This window comes from Coregonus clupeaformis, chromosome 6 (assembly GCF_020615455.1).
Source record: "Coregonus clupeaformis isolate EN_2021a chromosome 6, ASM2061545v1, whole genome shotgun sequence".
Taxonomy (NCBI): Eukaryota; Metazoa; Chordata; class Actinopteri; order Salmoniformes; family Salmonidae; genus Coregonus; species Coregonus clupeaformis.
In genome coordinates, this window is record NC_059197.1 from 39,166,530 (window position 1) to 39,187,222 (window position 20,693).

At 44.0% G+C, this 20,693-nt stretch overlaps 2 protein-coding genes across 3 annotated transcripts in view; both read left to right on the forward strand.

Annotated features, from left to right (window-relative positions):
• The window catches only part of LOC121567912 (RNA N6-adenosine-methyltransferase mettl16), a 38,806-nt gene extending 32,954 nt beyond the window's left edge, over positions 1 to 5,852 (forward strand). Inside the window, exon 10 of the mRNA XM_041878285.2 lies at positions 2,976 to 5,852. Within this exon, the coding sequence (XP_041734219.1) occupies positions 2,976 to 3,707 (732 nt within the window). The 3' untranslated portion in view covers positions 3,708 to 5,852. The remainder of the gene's footprint in view (positions 1 to 2,975) is intronic.
• A 6-nt stretch (positions 5,853 to 5,858) lies between these two features.
• Positions 5,859 to 20,693, forward strand: part of LOC121568167 (max-binding protein MNT) — a 40,974-nt gene continuing 26,139 nt past the window's right edge. Inside the window, exons 1-4 of one of the 2 annotated variants that reach the window (XM_041878743.2) lie at positions 5,859 to 6,652; positions 12,534 to 13,209; positions 13,643 to 13,684; positions 14,258 to 14,369. In XM_041878743.2, coding sequence (XP_041734677.2) covers positions 6,580 to 6,652; positions 12,534 to 13,209; positions 13,643 to 13,684; positions 14,258 to 14,369 — 903 coding nt within the window. In that variant the 5' untranslated portion in view covers positions 5,859 to 6,579. The remainder of the gene's footprint in view (positions 6,653 to 12,533; positions 13,210 to 13,642; positions 13,685 to 14,257; positions 14,370 to 20,693) is intronic. The other variant, XM_045220523.1, reaches the window with a different exon arrangement.

Here is a 20,693-nt window from a genome sequence, read left to right on the forward strand (position 1 = left end):
GTGCTTGAAATTCAATACTTGACAGAGACCTTACAGATGTATGTATGGGGGACAGAGGAAGGGGTAGTCATTTAAAAAATGTAAACCGCTATTATTTCACACAGTGTGAGTCCATATAACTTATATGATTTGTTAAGCCAAATGTTTACTTCTGAACTAATTTAGGCTTGCCTAAACAAAGTGGGTGAATACTTATGCAACAACTTTTCTTTTCACTTTGATCTACACAAAATACTCAATGTCAATGACAAATTGCTATTAAATCTGTTTCAATCCCGCTTTAGCGCAACAAAATGTGGGGAAAAAAAGTTCAAGGTGGTGTAGACTTTCTATAGGCTTTGTATTATAATTGTTTTATTTGACTATTTCATTATTTCAAAGTCACTATTTTAGTAGTACTTCAAAGTAAATCAGGCATACTTTTATGAGTCCTGAATACCAACTATCAGTCACTTAGATCATGTATTTTCCGGTAGAGATACCTCGTGAATCAACGGCTCTCTATCCTTCACGATTGCGCATTCTTCTCTCCCTCGCTGTGTCTGTCCCACACTAACCTAATGTAGCAGCTGTAAAAGAAACACAGCACACAGACCGTACAAGTAGGCGCGCAATGGATTATGGTCATTGTAGTTAATTGCATTTTCTGCGCTAAACTATGTAGAATATTGGCCTGCTGGAAACTACAGCTCCCTACTACATCGCACAGTTCGGCCTTGATCCAATTTATCTCTAGGGAAACTGTGCAATGTTCTCATTGAGCTCTCAGAAAATAAACTTACAAAATGGAATTCAAATAATTGAACGTACATCTGTCAATTAGTTGTTTAAAAAACAAAATATTACCGAAATTGAGCACTAGTTCTTAAGATCAAACATAAGGAAATCAATGGGGGCCCAAAATACTTTTGAATGCATCATTATTTGAATTTTAGATTCTCCCAGACAGTAGCTTTTATCTTGGTGATTGTTAGTTTTCAATATTGATCTTATACAAAAAATATATAGGTCCATTATCTTTTCTACATACTTTCTTTCTGGTTTTAGTCATTTATATTTACAAACTATTTTCCATCCCTAAATAAATAAATATCTATACACACACACACACACCAAAAGTATTCAGACCCCTTTGGCTTTTCCCACATTTTGTTAAGTTACAGCCTTATTCTAAAATTGATTAAATTAAATGTTTTCCTCAATTTAAACACAATACCCCATAATGACAAAGCGAAAACAGGTTCTGAAATGTTTGAAATTATTAAAAAATAAAACATCTTATTTACATAAGTATTCAGAAGAAAGACTCGAAATTGAGCTCAGGTACATCCTGTTTCCATTGATCATCCTTGATGTTTCTACAACTTGATTGGAGTCCACCTGTGGTAAATTCAATTGATTGGACATGATTTGGAAAGGCACACACCTGTCTATATAAGGTCCCACAGTTGACAGTGCATGTCAGAGCAAAAACCAAGCCATGAGGTCGAAGGAATTGTCCGTAGAGCTGGACAGGATTGTGTCTCGGCACAGATCTGGGGAAGGGTACCAAAAAATGTCTGCAGCAATGAAGGTCCTAAAGAACACAGTGGCCTCCATCATTCTTAAATGGAAGAAGTTTGGAACCATCAAGACTCTTCCTAGAGCTGGCCGCCCGGCCAAACTGAGCAATCGGGGGAGAAGGCCTTGGTCAGGGAGGTGACCAAGAACCTGATGGTCACTATGACAACGCTCCAGAGTTCCTCTGTGGAGATGGTTGTCCTTCTGGAAGGTTCTCCCATCTCTGCAGCACTCCACCAATCAGGCCTTTATGGTAGAGTGGCCAGACGGAAGCCACTCCTCAGTAAAAGGCACATGACAGCCCGCTTGGAGTTTGCCAAAAGGCACCTAAAAACAAGATTCTCTGGTCTGATGAAACCAAGATTGAACTCTTTGGCCTGAATGCCAAGCATCACGTCTGGAGGAAACCTGGCACCATCCCTACGGTGAAGCATGGTGGTGGCAGCATCATGCTGTGGGGATGTTTTTCAGCGGCAGGGACTGGGAGACTAGTCAGGATCGAGAGAAAGATTAACTGAGCAAAGTACAGAGATCCTTGATAAAAACCTGCTCCAGAGCACTCAGGACCTCAGACTGGGGTGAAGGTTTACCTTCCAACAGGACAACGACCCTAAGCACACAGCCAAGACAACACAGGAGTGGCTTCGGGACAAGTCTCTAAATGTCCTTGAGAGGCCCAGCCAGAGCCCGGACTTGAACCCGATCAAACATCTCTGGAGAGAACTGAAAATAGCTGTGCAGCAACGCTCCCCATCCAACCTGACAGAGCTTGAGAGGATCTGCAGAGAAGAATGGGAGAAACTCCCCAAATACAGGTGTGCCAAGCTTGTAGCGTCATACCCAAGAAGACTCTAGGCTGTAATCGCTGCCGAAGGTGCTTCAACAAAGTACTGAGTGAAGGGTATGACTACTTATGTAAAAGTGATATTTCTGTATTTTTTTTAAATTATATATTTGCAAACATTTCTAAAAACCTGTTTTTGCTTCGTCATTATGGGGTATTGTGTGTAGATTGAGGAATAATAAAAAAAAATCTAGAATAAGGCTAACGTAACAATGTGGAAAAAGTAAAGGGGTCTGAATACTTTTTGAATGCTGTTTACTGTTTGGACCCGAAAAAACACTTAGGCCGCCCGCCCAATACTTTTCTATGCAGAAAAACACCCTGACACATACAGCAATCACAAAAACACTCCGCAAGCAACACACTCATACCGTAAGGAACGTGCACACATACTGCAAGCACCACACACAGACAACTCCTTAAGCATTTACATGTACACACCACATTCATTGCATACTGGACATACCTTACTGCAAACACACTCCCTAACCCAGTTTCTCCAACAGAGGCATACAAATCCTAGATTCTAGACAAAAAAATACACAGCAACCGTGTCATCTGTATTCTACAGGTGCTGCACAAGCGTGTCCCATGTGGGAGGAAGGAGCAGAGTCTGTTCCTGACTGCTGTGGAGAACACCTGGATCCACGGGAGACAGAGACGCAGAGACCAGGGACGACACCTCAGAGAGCTGCCCAGAGCGCCCCCCAGTGGTACTTCCCCCACCCCTTCCTCAGTCACAGCCCATCACCACTCCTCTACACACATTCCGTATAGCTCACACTCAGATTCACACACTCCCACGGCAGCACAAGGGCCAGGCTGTGTTCCACAGTCAGGGACCAACCGAGCCGATGGAGCCGACTCTCAGTGGGCCAGCGGACAGGAAGTCCAAAGCCAGGAGGAGGAAACCAGCTGTGTCCCAGTAAAGAACAGTGGGACAGAGGAGGATGTCGTCATGGAGTCTTCTCCTACCTCTATAACACCCAATACCACACTGGTTCAGACGGCACCATCCACCACAACTCAGAAACAGCAAGGCATAACCACCCCACAGGAAGTACCTCCCGAAACACAGGAAGAGGAAGTCAATGCCACTGGACAGGAAGGGATGCAGCCACAGAGCCCCGGCACTGTGCAACACTTCCTGTTTAAGTGCTTGGTGAACGTGAAGGCTGAGGAGCAGGATGTTGCTGTGGAGATCCACTGGGTGGAAGGCCAAAACAAGGACCTGATGAACCAACTGTGTACCTACCTGAAGAACATTCTGTTTAGATTGGTGGCCAAGCCACTGGGGACATAATGGAACATAGTTAACCTGTAGTACTGGGTCATGTTCATTAAGCAGAAAATTGTAGAAATACAGGCAGGGACTTTGGGAACATAACTTACCAGTTGTCCTGTATTGTTCTATTTGTGACCAGTTTGTAGGAGGTAAAGTATAAAATGTACTTATTTGCTGGTCCTTTAGTTTCACCAAGTCTCCTTGTCAAGGTTATAATGAGTAGTGAATATTTTAGTTATTTCAAGTTTGATAAATTAAAATGTATAAATGTATGTTTTAGTAACATGTTATTTGTGTATTTCCATGTTCAGTTAGTGTTATACACACAGGGGGTCTATCCCAGAGACAATTAATTTGTCTAGGATGCCGTTTCCATAAGCAGCCACAAGAGGGCAGTCTATAGCTGCAGCTAATCCACTTGTTTCCTCCTGTTGATGAAATACAGCTTATCAACACATTCTGGGGAGACACTCGCTTCACCTTTATAAGTGGCCTGTCGTAGTATCACATTTAGAAAGTGATGCCAGCCAAATTAGACGGCCGTATCGACGACTTCAGCCGGTAATGAATGATCTTTGTACACACACACTTTGGCTGAAGCAATACCTCCTAGTAATGCAGGATTTCCAATCTTTCCTCAGTCTTTCCTGTGCCTAGAGTGCCTGTACATGCAATTGTCACAAACAGACACACTTCCTGAGCAGAGATTTAGTGGTGAATACCAGGAAAAGCGCCCCAGCAGTGGACCCAACGTGTATTTGCCACGTGCACAGGATACAACTGGTGTAAAACAGTACTGTGAAATTCTTATTTTGAGAGCTCTTTCCCAACAATGCAGTGCTGGTAATAATATATAATCAATGAACAGCAGCGTTATGGTAGTAATACGTCTAATCATTATAGAAGCTGAGTGCATGTGGCTGTAAGTGTATGGCGTCAGTAATGAGTGTGTCAGTGGGTAGAGACCTGCGGATGGGCATAGTCAGTGTGAATAGCCTGAATGAGAACAGTAGTTGTTAGCCATTTAACAGTCTTATGGCCAGGGGATAGAAGCTGTTTAGGAGTCTGTTGGTCTGAGCCTTGATGCACCGGTACCGCTTGTCGGACTTGAGCATGGAGAACTCTCCATGTCTCGGGTGGCTGGAGTCTTGGGCAATTTTTCTGGCCTTTCTCAGACACCGTCTGGTATGTACGTCCTGGATGGCTGGGGGCTCGCCCCCAGTGATGCGCTGGGGGCCGTCCGCACCACCCTCTGTAGGGCCTTCCGTGCAGTTGCCATACCAGACGGATACAACCAGTCAGGATGCGCTCAATGGTGCAGCTGTAGACAGTGTGTGCGTATATGTATATAGAGTATGTGTCTGAGTTCACAGCTCTGTGTGAGTGCAACTGTGTCACTATCACATAGTGGCCTTTTTTTAAAGCCACAATATTGACTTCCTGTCTTTTTTTGTTGTGTGTTCTGAGGTCACACACAGCAGGCCTTTGATTTGATCATCAGTTCCTGTGTGTGAGAATCATGTAAAGGTCAGTGTGAAAAACAGAACAGCAATGTGCTGATTACAACATTGGCTTTTGTCTCTAGATTTGACACATCATCCACAAAGAGGTGCCACCTAAATTCAACAACAAAACATTATGGTACCTTTGGTCTTGAAAAACAGTTAAATAGCTATCAATCCAGTAAAAAAACAAGCATAATGATTGTTAATTATCTAAGTTCAAGGGGTATGCAGCCAACAAAGCAAAACAGCAGTTACTGCTCATATAGTTAAACTGAGAAAATGGACTACTCACCGAACAGCCAGACAGTTGGCGCAAGGTTGTCGACGCTCCGCCATGTGGCGGGAAAGGCGTACTGTCTCTTGAAATAACAAACGTTCGAATTGCTCTCGTTTAAAGCCGCCCCGCACCACGTTGTTTGGGAATTGACTATTCCACCACGCCCTTTGCATGACTAATGGTACATTTATGACGGTAGATACTGCAAATGGTTGCAATCAATAAATTACATGTTTACCTTGACATTACTTTAAACAGACACAACTGTGATGACTAATACATGTATGTCTGTAAATGATCGCTGGTTGTAGCTCAGTTAGTAGAGCATGGCGCTTGCAACGCCAGGGTTGTGGGTTCGTTTCCCACGGGGGTTCAGTATGAAACATGTATTCACTCACTAAACTGTAAGTCGCTCTGGATAAGAGCGTCTGCTAAATGACTAAAATGTAAATGTAAAAATGTTGCTGAGGCCACTGACCTGGAGACCGAATCATAATATGGGAATGATGGCTACTGCACTAGTTTGCCCATGTGTGCAAGCGCCATACCTTGTTGTTCTCCCTTGTGATTGGCTATTAGGCAATGATATGTAAATATCTTGCCGTGAACGGATACAGATAAATCGTGGATGAGGATTACATGATAAAACATGTAGTTTGTGTTCATCATAGCACTATGAAATTCAATGTTGAAACAACTGTTGGAAACAACATGCTGATTTGTGAAAATGCAACTGAGGAACGACATGCACAATCTGTTTAATTTTCATGCTTCGTTTTCTTTCATAAGAAATAGCAGTAGGTCAGTCCATTCCAAGACACCATTTCGTGTTTTCTTTGTCATTGCAGCGTATGGGAGGGAATACATGTGTGGGCGGTCTTAAATGGTATGCTTTTGGCCCTGATTTGTTACCTACTACTCTCAGCGCCATCTTGTTGCAACTCCTCTACGTATGTGGAAGAGTTTCTACGAGGGGTATCCGATTACCTTTTTCTTCAGTTTTGCTGACTGAAAGACTGGATCCTTACACTGAAAAATAAAGTGCATACCCTGTAACATTTGCTTATTTTTTTTGCTTATAACATTTTGTTTCCAATACGGAGAAGAAATGAGCATCGAGACGCTTTTAGAAGCAGCAAAGTTTTTGGAATTGCAAGCCCAGCAACAACAGAAAGCACGTGGTATGTAAAGGTTACAATCCATTATAGGTTTTCTAGAGGCTTTCAAAGTTTGGATTTGAAAGGATCAAACGAATTCGTTATTTAGATGTGTCAAATCTATAAGATATTTCTACTGGGAGAAGATCTGCATGCATTTTACCTCTCAATGTAAATCTACTTTTTTACCATAAAAATAATTTTGGTTTATAATTTAAGATTACGTCCACAGTTGATTGAATTGCCTTTGTTTGCGTTGGGGGTCGTGACTAATCATACTTCCTTGTCTCGACTATTTAGTTGGCTTTACTGAGTTAAATGTCTTGAGCAACTTCAGGTGTGATTTGAAATGGTAGCCTATTTCAGAGTGGATCCTTGTTCTAAGAAGTTGGCTACAAATGTATCATTTGGATGTGTGACAGGAGACAATGTAGCCGTGTGAATTTTACTGCATTACAGACGCGTCGATCGAAACGCCTCCTATCAAGTCTTGAAACGATCGTGTTTATTTGCAACACTGTTTCCAACCCTGTAACCTTAACATTTAGCGACTGCTTTTTAAAGTCGTATAGTAACCTTCACTCATTATTTTACATTCAAACAACTCGCAGTAAAGGGCGGTGGCGAAGGGAGCGCTAAAGTCGTTTTACATCATCTGACCTGACATAGCAGGGGGATCATATGACAGATTCAGGCTTCCCTCTCGGTTTCTGTGACGATCAATCATTCTTTTGAATTCCTAAAATGATTGTTTGAACACAACTTTACATTTATGTGCTTTCGTACATTGCACATTTTAAACTGAAATGTAGGCTAGATAGAACATTCCTAGGAAAGGAACCTTCGGCTCACGCGCTAATCGCGTAATTTTTTTTGCGTGTAGCTGTTGACGTGTCCAAATTGATCATGACCCATATCTGCAACGAGGACCGCCCCTTTCACCACGTGCATGCTCGGCAGTCCTACATCCGGAGGCCCGCTCCCTCCCTGTTCTCTTCTCTGTAGTGCTGCTGCTAGGTCACGGTGTGGAAGAAAGTAGGGCAGGGTTTCTCCCCCTCTACTGTACTCACTCCTCTGCTATGTGCTGTGATTATATAAGTGGAACTACACATGTTTTTATAAAAGTTATTATCTCCAACCTGTCAAGGCCATAGAGCTAAACACAACCAGGCAAAATTTCAATAGATCTTTCTTAGTAAGTCAAACAAACAGTGCAAACATTAACCATGTAACTCCTCTCACTGAATATTGTTTTTCCTGTTATTGTTTTCCCTATACTTTGAAAGGGTGTGTGTTATTATATAAGAGCACGTGGTAGTCTCGAGTCAACCAATTTACTGAACAAAATAAAGTTGTTGGATAAGTGTTTTAATTGACAAACTAATGCAGTTATGTTATACCAGACTTCAGATCAAATTTTATTTTCCACATGCGCCGAATACAACAGGTGTAGACATTACAGTGAAATGTTTACAAGCCCTTAACCAACAATGCAGTTTAAAATAAAATAAAAAGTGTTAAGTAAAAAAATAAAAGCAAATAACTAAAGAGCAGCAGTAAAATAAAATAACAGTAGGGACGCTATATACAGGGGGGTACCGGTACAGAGTCAATGTGCGGGGGCACTGGCTAGTCGAGGTAATATGTACATGTGGGTAGAGTTAAAGTGACTATGCATAAATAATAAACAGAGTAGCAGTAGCATAAAAGGGTGGGGTAGAGGTCCTGGATGGTGGGAAGCTTGGCCCCAGTGATGTACTGGGCCGTAGGCACTACCCTCTGTAGTGCCTTGCGGTCGGAGGCCGAGCAGTTGCCATACCAGGCGGTGACGCAACCAGTCAGGATGCTCTCGATGGCGCAGCTGTAGAACCTTTTGAGGATCTGAGGACCCATGCCAAATCTTTTCAGTCTCCTGAGGGGGAATAGGCTTTGTCGTGCCCTCTTCACGACTGTCTTGGTGGCTCTCACCTTGATTTACAAAAGTATGTTTATGAATGGCATGAGAACTAGGCTATCTTGAACTGTGCCTCCGATTTGACCAGATACCAAGGTGTGGGCGTCATTCTCTCACGCCTTAGGTCAATGCTTTCACATCTGATTACTCATGGGTTGAGAACCAAGATGGTAAAAGGTAACAACAACCCTTTCCTCTACCTTATCCACAGCTTTCTACTCACCAGTCAGTTCCATGATCTGTCGTTCATTTGCAGAGAGATGACAGAGGGTAATGACCTGTGTACACAGTCATTGAATGCTGGTCACTTTAATGTTTACATACTGTTTGACCCACTTTATATGTGTATATACTGTATTCTAGTATGGCTCATCCTATATAACTACTGCTGTACACACCTTTTATATTAATATACTGTCTAATGGCTATACACACCATCATATATATTTATAATCTGGACTCTGACATTGCTCGTTTTTATATTTGCGTGTATTGTTAGGTATTACTGCACTGTTGGAGCTCAGAACATGAGCATTTCGCTACACCCGCAATAACATCTGCAAAATGTGTAAGCGACCAATTTGATTTAGGAGTTTTGACACCTCAACACTACCTGTCCAACAAATGACAAGCACACCACTCTGCACTTAAAGGGAGGTTTAAGTATGTAATGGGTTTTAAAGGACCATCCGTCTCAGATGCATGTAGAGGAGGACTTTTCCTGGCTCTGGGGAGGGGTTGATCTCTGTAATGGGTTTTTAAAGGACCATTCTTCTCATCTACTTGTAGAGCGGAATTAGACAGTGCTGGCTCTGTTTTTGACTTACTCAGTTTGACCTTTTGAATCCTACTCTGGGTGTCTCACTGGGCAAGGTCGAACCAATCCTTCTGGGGTTTGTCCTAACCAATCCAGTTCTTCTGGGGTTTGGCCTAACCAATCTAGTCCTCCCAGGGTTTTATGGGTCGTTCTTGTATGTGGGAGGAGAGCACTTAATGGACTGCAACTTCTCAGAGCTCCTGAACTTTGAACTCTGACTGCACTTTATCAATACTGAGTGGAGCGGATAGGCCTGAGGTGGAGGTTAAACACTAATGACGGTGTTGTTTACACTGATGACAGTGCTACGGTGTGCACTAATGAATACAACCTGGTCTTGGACATTTTACTAACTTAAGTAGGCCTAGTTTAGGTTAGTATAAAGGCAAGTAAAAAGGGGGGTGGAAATCAGAATGAAAAGTAGCAAAAATAAAAGTGTGTGTGTATGTATATGTGTGTATATATATATATTAAAAAAAAAAAAAAAAAAAAAAAACACAAAAAGTAGTGCACTGGGCCTTTGTGGACTGATAGCCGTCTGGGGGTGCTGCGATTTTGTTCTTCGACCAGGGGGTTGGGTTTGCCCGCAAGCTCCAAACTACTTCCCCCAGCGATGATCTTTATTTGAGACTATTATCTAAGACTCTCGGTGGCTTTCAGTGTCGCTGTGACAATCTGGCCTCCAGGCCTCTGCTGTGCTGGGGAGAGCAGAGCTGTTGCTTGTTCCTGGCTCTGAAGAAAATATGTCCAATGCCTGTGTTAACTGCGAAATCATGTTCCATGTATGTTATGGACTTGGCCTCTTTTGGAAGATGCACAGCCAGAGAGCGTTATTATGACACACACACTGTTATGCTATGCTTTGAGACTTTCACTTTTGTCAGTATCTTTGACTACAGGCAGCTACATCCTCCCGATAATCAGTTAAATTACCACAGCTTGGGCCCAATCCACACACCGTTGTATGTCCTACATTTCTCACACGCTTCTGAGAAGTTCTCAGAACAGCCCAATTGAATCACGTCTCCCAATGAATTGGATATGGAGGTGTAAGGGAAGGGAAGAAGGGAACATTGTGTAGCTAACGTGCTGTAATGGCCACGTTTGGCACGGCTCTGCTCCACCCCTTATCGATGTAAAGGATGGCTGTAAAGCTCTCTTGTGTCTGACGTGTTCTAACACCACTATTACCATAGCAACCGGACAACCCCCTCTCCCCCTAGTATCTATGCATGCTGTTGGGGGGGGGGGGGGGTTGGTGATTCTCCAATCTGATTGGATGAAGAGGTGAGATCGTTGCTAGAACTCAGGGATTCAAACCACTCTCTTCCTTTGTCTCTCTGGCTTGTCCAGGTTGTCATCTTTTCTCCCCCACTCTGAGACGAGAATGTGTTAAAGGAGCTAGGAAAACGCAATGTGAGCTCATTCTCAAGGACAGCACGTGGACCTAATGTTAAGAGCGTCAGTACTGAAACGTTCTAAAAGACAAGTTGCCTCCTAAATAACAGATACAGTCAGGGCGTTTTGCTCCACTATTTTTCTATGTCTTCAGTCTCAATACTGCACTAACATCAGCACAATGTGTTCAGTCACAACACTGTTAGAGGGCTGGATGATTTACCACCAACCGCAATCTGTAGCTCTCTCTTTTAGGGCTCTCAGTACATGTGGAGATATCACACAGTGTAGTTTCACAGAAAAACAATTCTGCTTCAGCTCAAAGTTTCACGAACTCTTCATTACAGTATGTAGGCCTACAGAAGCTTGCAATATCCCAACAGAACATATCCCTTTCTACATTGGAACTAAGACAGTATGACTGGGATTGGGCGAGAGGCATAAAACCTGCTTTTACTTGGACACACTGACCTTGGAATATACCCCACTTCCTCTTCTAAAAAAAACTTGTCTCACACACTGAGCGCAGCCCAGCTTTTACATTTACATTTTAGTCATTTAGCAGACGCTCTTATCCAGAGCGACTTACAGTTAGTGAGTGCATACATTATTTTTTATACTGGCCCCCCGTGGGAAACGAACCCACAACCCTGGCGTTGCAAACACCATGCTCTACCAACTGAGCTACATCCCTGCCGGCCATTCCCTCCCCTACCCTGGACGACGCTGGGCCAATTGTGCGCCGCCCCATGGGTCTCCCGGTCGCAGCCGGCTACGACAGAGCCTGGATCTCTAGTGGCACAGCTAGCACTGCGATGCAGTGCCTTAGACCACTGTGCCACTCGGGAGAGTATTTTAGTTATTTAGCAGATGCTCTTATCCAGAGCGACTTACAGGAGCAATTAGGGTTAAGTGCCTTGCTTAAGGGCACATCGACAGATTTTTCCCTTTAGTCGGCTCGGGGATTAGAACCAGCAACTTTTCGGTTACTGGCACAACGCTCTTACCCACTAAGCTACCTGCGGCCCCACACACACTGTCAGTCAGTTCTCCTGTCATATTGCAGACCTGTAACTGTGTGAATCCACTTGTAAAAAGGATAAACAGCATTGAGTTTTGTCATGTAGCCAGCCAACCAGCCAGCGCCAACAAGAGCAACGTAATGAGTTGTATAAATATAGGACTTTGGCTGCCTCGGAAATGGCACCTATTCACTATATAGGGCACTACTTTTGACCAGGGCCAACAGGATTCCCTCAAAGACGAGCTCTGTTTAATATAATGCCAATTATTGTAACTTGTTTCTGGCTGGCAAGGCATTGCGGCTGCATTATACAGCTTTTATAAGCTGTCAGAGTTCCTTGAGGCAGGATGAGGTCTATGCCTACAGGTTTGGTATGAACGTATGTCAGCGTTGGAATAGCCCTATAGAGGGTAGGAGGGGGGTGTCTGGCATCGTATTTCAATTCAGACCATACAAGGGCAACATAAACTGTGAACACTGTGTGTTAGCTAGGTGAATAGATGGCTGAGTGCATCCTTCCAGCTATTCTAGTTTTCCTCCTTCCCGTCTTTTGTCTATTGATTTGTAGTATTCATTGGGAATGAACCCGGCTGTCAAACTCACTAGATGGAGATTAGTCAGAGGATGCTAGAAATGTTCTCAGACATGTTTCTGCTGGGACCTAACCTTTGCTGCTCTAGTCTCTAACCATTACTTCTTTCTCTCCTCACAGAGGAGAATGAGCTGAGGGAGAAGCTTCGCCTCGAACAGCTATCTGACCACACCCACAGGCACAATGTCACTTCCTACTCCTCCCTCATTCAAATGAACCATGTGACCCGAGCAGAAGAGCCCTGCCCCCACTCGGAGCGCTGCCCCTCTGTCCCTCCCCCACTGCCGCCCCCCTCCATGCCCATCACCGTCATCCCAATCCCCATGATGACCTCCAACCACACAGGTCTGTCCCCCACCATCCCAACCCCCTCCTCCACCACCCTGTCCACCCAGGCTGGGGCATCACCCCACCTGGCCTCCCCCAGGAGGGACCCTCACTCCCCAGGGCAGGACCACCAGGGACAGGGTGCGCTTTTGGCTCTCTCTCCTCAGGTGAAGACCGACCACTCCCACCACTTGCCTTTGGCCCAATCTGGCAACCACAAGCAGAATCATCACTACCATCATCACCTTCCGCAGATTATTTCCCCACAATCTGGCAACCATAAACTGCAGCAGCAGCAGCAGTCTCCCCAGCTGGTGCAGCCCTACCCTGGCTCCATCGTCTCAGCCCCGCAGCTGCATGCCTTACTCCCCCAGCCAGGGCCCCCCCAGACTCCGTGTGGGGGCCAGACCAGCCCTGTTGGGGGCCGAGGTAGCCCCCCTGACCTGGACGGGAAGAAGAGGCCTGGAGGGTAAGTGGCCATTTTGTTATTTAGAGAGATGGTTTGCACTATGTTTGGATTCTTTTCCTCCATTTGCATTTTAGTTTTCCTTTTATGTCTGTAGCTGTGCCTGTGATTGTCAGTCACTTGTTGAGCAGTAAGGCACAAACGGTATCAGAAGAATCACGAACCATGAAAAGTCACTGCACTGAAGGATTCTTGGACTAAATGATTATTGGATTATGTGCTCCATAATGGGTATGTCCTGATTGGACAATTGAGCAATAATCAGATCCAATTAGCTGCCTGTGCATATTATACATTATATTGTTGAAGTAAAGTAACAGAGATGATGGAGTACTTTATATTTGTTGGTTGATTTGATTCTTGTTCTGTGAGTCTCGTCGTCTTGCCCATTCTGGACACCCAATCTTATAATGTGCTCCGATCTGTGCTTTTACAGGGCAGGGACAAGAGAAGTACATAACAAGCTTGAGAAAAACAGGTGGGTGCATCTCTCTCCCATGGTCGCCTTTATTAAACAAAGAGGGTTGAGCTCTTTGCACAGGGCAGTTTAAGGTTATGGTGAGATTAGGTGTACACTATTATTGCCCACGTCTTTTTTCAACCGAGTTGCTTACTTACTTCTCTGTCCTGTTCTAAAAACAAATTATACTCTCATTTATTCACTTATGGCTTATCTATAGATATTGCATTTGTCAGACAATAATTTATGATATCTTGGACTTGTTAATGGCTTTGAATGTTCTGCTTATTCTGATAGTACTTCAATGTACTGTAGTAGTAGGGATATAATGCCCAAAACGGGACTAAGCAGAGGAGTTGTTGCCTACCCCTGCCTGCATCCTTTGTCACAGACGTTTTACCATGACAGAAACCTGTTCAATGTGTCTCATGTTGGTAGTAATTATTTATTAGTCCCAAATGGGAAATTGGTTTGCAGCATTTTTTTAATTTTTAAGCTGAATGTGTGAAATCACGCCTCGTCCTGCCTCTTCCTCTCACTAACAGACGCTTCTCTCTCTACCTCTTTCATCCTTCCATCCCTTACTCTCAGACGTGCTCACCTGAAGGAGTGCTTTGACACCCTGAAGAAAAACATCCCCAATGCAGACGAGAAGAAGACCTCTAACCTTAGTGTCCTGAGGAGCGCCCTCAGATATATACAGGTAAGCAAGCTAGAAGAACTGCATGGTTGAGCAAAGGATAAACTACTACTGAATGGAATTCGCTGTTGAATTCAGTGTAGATTTTCACTCTGCGTTTTCACCGTTGAGTTTACTGTGGATTTTCTAGTTTTCCAATGTTTATTGTTTCCCTGTCAAGGGAAGTAGGGTCAGTTTTGTTTCAAACTTTGTAGGCCTTGTTTGAAGAAGCATTTTTCCAGTAACAAAGTTGGAGTTTATACTTGTGGATAATTTAATAAGTGTTGTTGGCAGACAGTGTACTGCAGGGGTAGGCAACTAGATTCAGCCACAGTCCGATTTTTGTCAGAGTGGATGGTTCATGGGCCGGAACGTAATTATAATAATTTGTACACTGCAAATTGACCAAACTAATCCCAAAAGAGATTCTATTTGAAAATAACAATAATTTCATACCTTGATTACATTGAGACACAATCACGTCTCTTTTTTAATTTGTGGGAATACTTGGTGAACAGATTGACTAAATTAAACAATTTTTTAAAGCAGAATTTCTATTGATTTTACTTTTTTAGTTTTTGTGACCAAAATGTTATTTAGTTTTGTCAGTTTTCTTTTTTAGAGTGGAGTTACAGGTACAACAACTTATTTTTTGGGCCCAAAACTAAAATCCAAAATAAATCACTCACAGGCCGGTGTTGGCCCGCGGACCGCCTGTTGCTGACCCCTGGTGTACTGTCTGGTGGTGTTGCTAGGAAGTCAGGGTGTCTAGCTCTTCATCTCCAGCTGATTGTGTGTGAACTATGCCTAATCCACCACACCTTATTGTTTGGGAAAACTGTCTGTTACAAAATTGTTGTAAATGGCAATTAATTTCAGATGGACTAAGATAACAATCCTTATTTGTTTTACTGCCAGGAGGCTAATATTGGAGCTGCTTTGTATATCCTTAGGTCCTTGGTGTTCTTGGCAAAGTCATTAGATCTGGTCTGGTTAGTCCAGGGGAGGGAAGGTCGTTTCTACTCTCTAGCAGAAAGCTAAACTTTCTGGATATGCTCTGCTGCCCGGGGTATAGGCGGACCAGAGAGTCTCCAATGAAAATGTACAAAGAGTTCATTAAAACCCTTTTGAAAGATTATTAAAGCTAATCTTTTATCAAAGCTTTTTATTAAGATTATCTGATGTGATTAAAACCTTTCAATGGACTTTTGTGGTTGAAACAGGAATTACTGTAATTAATAGTGGTTCAATGGGTCATGATGTGTGATACAGGCAGGTAGTATATCGAAAGCTATGTGTAAGCAGAGAGCAGGTGACCGGTGTACAAAGGTCTTCGACTAACCTACTTTAACTCAGGAGTGATGTGATAGTTCCCATTGCTATGTTCGTTGTGTATGTGCTTGTTAAATATACACACACACACTTCTTTCCTGTGCACCTCTACCTCTGGTGCTGGTGAGGATCTGATCTTGTATGTTGGTGGCAGCGCTGGAGTTCTCCTCCCTGGGAGGTGCATGGAGGGGGGCGAGGCAGGGCTAAGAGAGAGGGGAAACTAGGGCAGTGTGGGTGCACAGAGAACTCATGTCACCCAATCTCCCTCCTCCCCCTGCCTCCCTCTCTGTGTGATGAGGGAACGCCGTCTTGTTAGTGTGTCGCGCTCGACTAGCAGACTGACCCAGCACCCCCCCCACCCCCTCTTGACAGCCAAGCTGGATTTAGGGTGTATTTAAAGCACATGTACCGGCCATGAAACAAACAAACAACTACAGACATTTTCCACTCTTTATGTATTTACACTAGCATGGTCCTTCATTTTTAGTTATTGGAATTTAAAGTGAAGAGGGAAAACCAGCTTAAATAATGCACTTTTGCAGGACTGAATACGGGTTAAAGAAATATCTTGAATTACTTGTACTGTAGGTTGTAAACTCCCACCAGTCTCTGAAGGCATAATAAGTATGTGACATAGGCCTTAATGTGCGTAGTTGCTTAATGTTGCCAGTGCTATAACACCCCAGTAGTAGAAGTCGTGCTGAGTCACGCAGTTCTATTCCATAATTTTTATTGGTTGAGCTCCAGTAGTGTTGGGTTGGGGGAGAGCAAGGGAGGGGTGAGAAGAAGAGTAGAGGGAGGAAAGAGATGGAGGGAGGGGTGTTTAAAACAGCGTGTGCTCTCTGTCGTTCCGACATGGGCTGTACGGTGCAGGGCAGGCACGCGTTTCCTGACTGCACGCGCCTCTCTCTCCCCCTGCATGCCCCCTCCTGATCCCATCTCTTCCCCCTTTTTGTTACTTTAGGCAGGGGGGTGGGGCAGTCTGCTAATGTGACCAATGAGCACCAGACCAGAGAGGTTGAATAAGAGGATTTGGACAGAGGATTACTTTTCATTTGATTCATCTTTGGGCAGTGATGCTGGCAGCCCTTTGTCTGTCTGTCAGTCAGTCATCTTTGTTGAACATCATGGCCCCCTGGGTAGGAGTGCTGATCTAGGATCAGTTTTGCCTTTCAGATCATAATGAATAAGATTATTTGGTCAGGAGTGAGACACTTTATGAATACAAACTCTGATCATGTTATCTCCAGGCCGGGTCTCTTATCAGAGCATGTCTCTTTTTTTCCACTGAGGTTACTGTCACTGTGAGGTTACTTCTCGCTAACAGCCACTCTGCTGAGAAGTCAAGTCACACTTCCTTGTTTCATTTCTTCCTCCTTTCGTAGAAGTGACTGAGTGAGTAAGCTAGAGACCAAACCGACGAGGAACTTGCATATAAGGCTGCCTGCAAGCAGATTTTTCCTTCCCATGCTTCTTGGTTTGAGCTGTTTTTCTCAATACATTTTCTCCTACAGTAGTTTGTTGTCGTATGTGTTAGGCTATATTAGTTATTTAGATTGTACTACTTTACGACTTCCTGAGATGTGGTCTGTGCTGTCTAACATGGAATGTGTTTCTCTATCTGACCTAATTGCTGCAGATTGATATAATGCGTATTAAAATGGCTGTGTGTGAGAAAGAGAGCGCGGCTGTGTACTCTATGCTGCGCCATGGCTGGAACTCTTAAACCCTGGAGTGCTCAGCACTGGGGCTCCTCCCTCTTTCCTCTCTTCTTTCATCCCTCCCTCCTGCCTCACTCTGCTCACAGGGCCACATGAGCAGAGAGCACATGGCTACCCTGAGCTTTGTGACATCACCCCCCCCTAAAGGGCCTCTCCTCCTCGCCCCGCCCATACCTGGAACAGACACCGCTACAGCCACAGCTCAGTGCTAGAGCTAGCTAGCTCCTCTCCTGGAACTGCCTGCGAGGGAGGCTTAGCTAGCCACCAACTGGAGGGAGGGTGAAAAGAGGGAGGGCGGGTGGAAAGAACGAGATTGAGATGGGAGGGTGGAAAGAGGGAGAGGGAGGGAGGGGACATGCACAGTCAGTCGTAAACACCAGGCTCGTTTTACCCAGCCTATTAGATTTCACTGGCGGCAGAACGACTCTGACGGAACCTGTTTGGGAAGCAGAAGAGCTGTGTGAAGAAGCTGTGCTGTTGGAGGGGAAATATGCTGTTCCATGTGGTGGGGAAAGCTGCTCATGTCAGCTACAGATCATATACAGTGGGGAAAAAAAGTATTTAGTCAGCCACCAATTGTGCAAGTTCTCCCACTTAAAAAGATGACAGAGGCCTGTAATTATCATCATAGGTACACGTCAACTATGACAGACAAAATGAGGGAAAAAAATCCAGAAAATCACATTGTAGGATTTTTAATGAATTTATTTGCAAATTATGGTGGAAAATAAGTATTTGGTCAATAACAAAAATCAATACTTTGTTATATACCCTTTGTTGGCAATGACACAGGTCAAACGTTTTCTGTAAGTCTTCACAAGGTTTTCACACACTGTTGCTGGTATTTTGGCCCATTCCTCCATGCAGATCTCCTCTAGAGCAGTGATGTTTTGGGGCTGTCGCTGGGCAACACAGACTTTCAACTCCCTCCAAAGATTTTCTATGGGGTTGAGATCTGGAGACTGGCTAGGCCACTCCAGGACCTTGAAATGCTTCTTACGAAGCCACTCCTTCGTTGCCCTGGCGGTGTGTTTGGGATCATTGTCATGCTGAAAGACCCAGCCACGTTTCATCTTCAATGCCCTTGCTGATGGAAGGAGGTTTTCACTCAAAATCTCACGATACATGGCCCCATTCATTCTTTCCTTTATACGGATCAGTCGTTCTGGTCCCTTTGCAGAAAAACAGCCCCAAAGCCTGATGTTTCCACCCCCATGCTTCACAGTAGGTATGGTGTTCTTTGGATGCAACTCAGCATTCTTTGTCCTCCAAACACGACGAGTTGAGATTTTACCAAAAAGTTCTATTTTGGTTTCATCTGACCATATGACATTCTCCCAATCCTCTTCTGGATCATTCAAATGCACTCTAGCAAACTTCAGACGGGCCTGGACATGTACTGGCTTAAGCAGGGGGACACGTCTGGCACTGCAGGATTTGAGTCCCTGGCGGCGTAGTGTGTTACTGATGGTAGGCTTTGTTACTTTGGTCTCAGCTCTCTGCAGGTCATTCACTAGGTCCCCCCGTGTGGTTCTGGGATTTTTGCTCACCGTTCTTGTGATCATTTTGACCCCACGGGGTGAGATCTTGCGTGGAGCCCCAGATCGAGGGAGATTATCAGTGGTCTTGTATGTCTTCCATTTCCTAATAATTGCTCCCACAGTTGATTTCTTCAAACCAAGCTGCTTACCTATTGCAGATTCAGTCTTCCCAGCCTGGTGCAGGTCTACAATTTTGTTTCTGGTGTCCTTTGACAGCTCTTTGGTCTTGGCCATAGTGGAGTTTGGAGTGTGACTGTTTGAGGTTGTGGACAGGTCTTTTATACTGATAACAAGTTCAAACAGGTGCCATTAATACAGGTAATCGAGTGGAGGACAGAGGAGCCTCTTAAAGAAGTTGTTACAGGTCTGTGAGAGCCAGAAATCTTGCTTGTTTGTAGGTGACCAAATACTTATTTTCCACCATAATTTGCAAATAAATTCATAAAAAATCCTACAATGTGATTTTCTGGATTTTCTTTTCTCAATTTGTCTGTCATAGTTGACGTGTACCTATGATGAAAATTACAGGCCTCTCTCATCTTTTTAAGTGGGAGAACTTGCACAATTGGTGGCTGACTAAATACTTTTTTCCCCCACTTGATGTTGCAAATATGAGTATTTCTCTGTTTTTAAGAGTATTTTTCACGGGCAGAGATTTTAACCTAGTTCCATTTCCATGTCCAATTCTTTGAATGGATGATTTCAGTTTTGACATTTTCAAATTCATTCAGTCTAGAGGGAGAAAAAACGGAGAGAGGAAATCACAGAATTTGAAGTGTTACAAAGCGTTTTATTTTCTAATTTGTTTCCAGGCCTTTGTGTAAGGATTTACGTCATCAAAAGAGGCCTATGTAATACTGAAGTGGGTTACCTAGTTGTTCAGTTCTGATTCTGAATGACAATTATTTTCAAAGCAGCCCCAGATCCTGTCTCATCTCATTGGGAGGTTCAGACGGTGTGTTTTGAGGAGTGTGTTTTTGGGTCAGGGTCCCCTGTGAGGGTGTGAGCTTTGACCCAAGCTGGAATAGTGGAATATTACTTCTGTCTGTCCTCAATGGGGTGTGTATTCCTGGTCAGTTTTAGCTCTGTGTGTGTATTACTGTGTGTGTGTGTGTGTGTGTGTGTGTGTGTGTGTGTGTGACTGTGTGTTCATGGTCAGGGTTAGTGTACTAGGTTGTGTGTGTTCCTTGGTCAGGTCCTATTCCATCTGTAAGTGGTTTAACACAGAGGGGAATTAACCATGGCTGAACATTAGTGCAATTTACTAGGAGACCAATTGAAAGGGGTCTGAACCTGGGGGAGCCTGGAAATGGACTCAGGGCACTTTGGAAAGTCTTTGTCGTTGTTGATTCAGACTCAAATGAGGCTACTTGTTGAGGTAATCTAGGCAGACTTAGGTTTGTGTCCCAAATTACACTTTATTCCCTATATAGAGCACTACTTTTGACCAGAGCTACTATGGGCCCTGGTCAAAAGTATGTCCTATGTGGCTCAGTTGGTAGCAATGCGCTTGCAACGCCAAGGGTCTTGGGTTCGATTCCCGCTGGGGCCACCCATACGAACATGTATGCACACGTGACTGTAAGTCGCTTTGGATAGTCCCGTGTAGCTCAGTTGGTAGAGCATGGCGCTTGCAATGCCAGGGTTGTGGGTTCGATTCCCACGGGGGGCCAGTATGAAAAATGTATGCACTCACTAACTGTAAGTCACTCTGGATAAGAGCGTCTGCTAAATGACTAAAATGTAAAATAAAA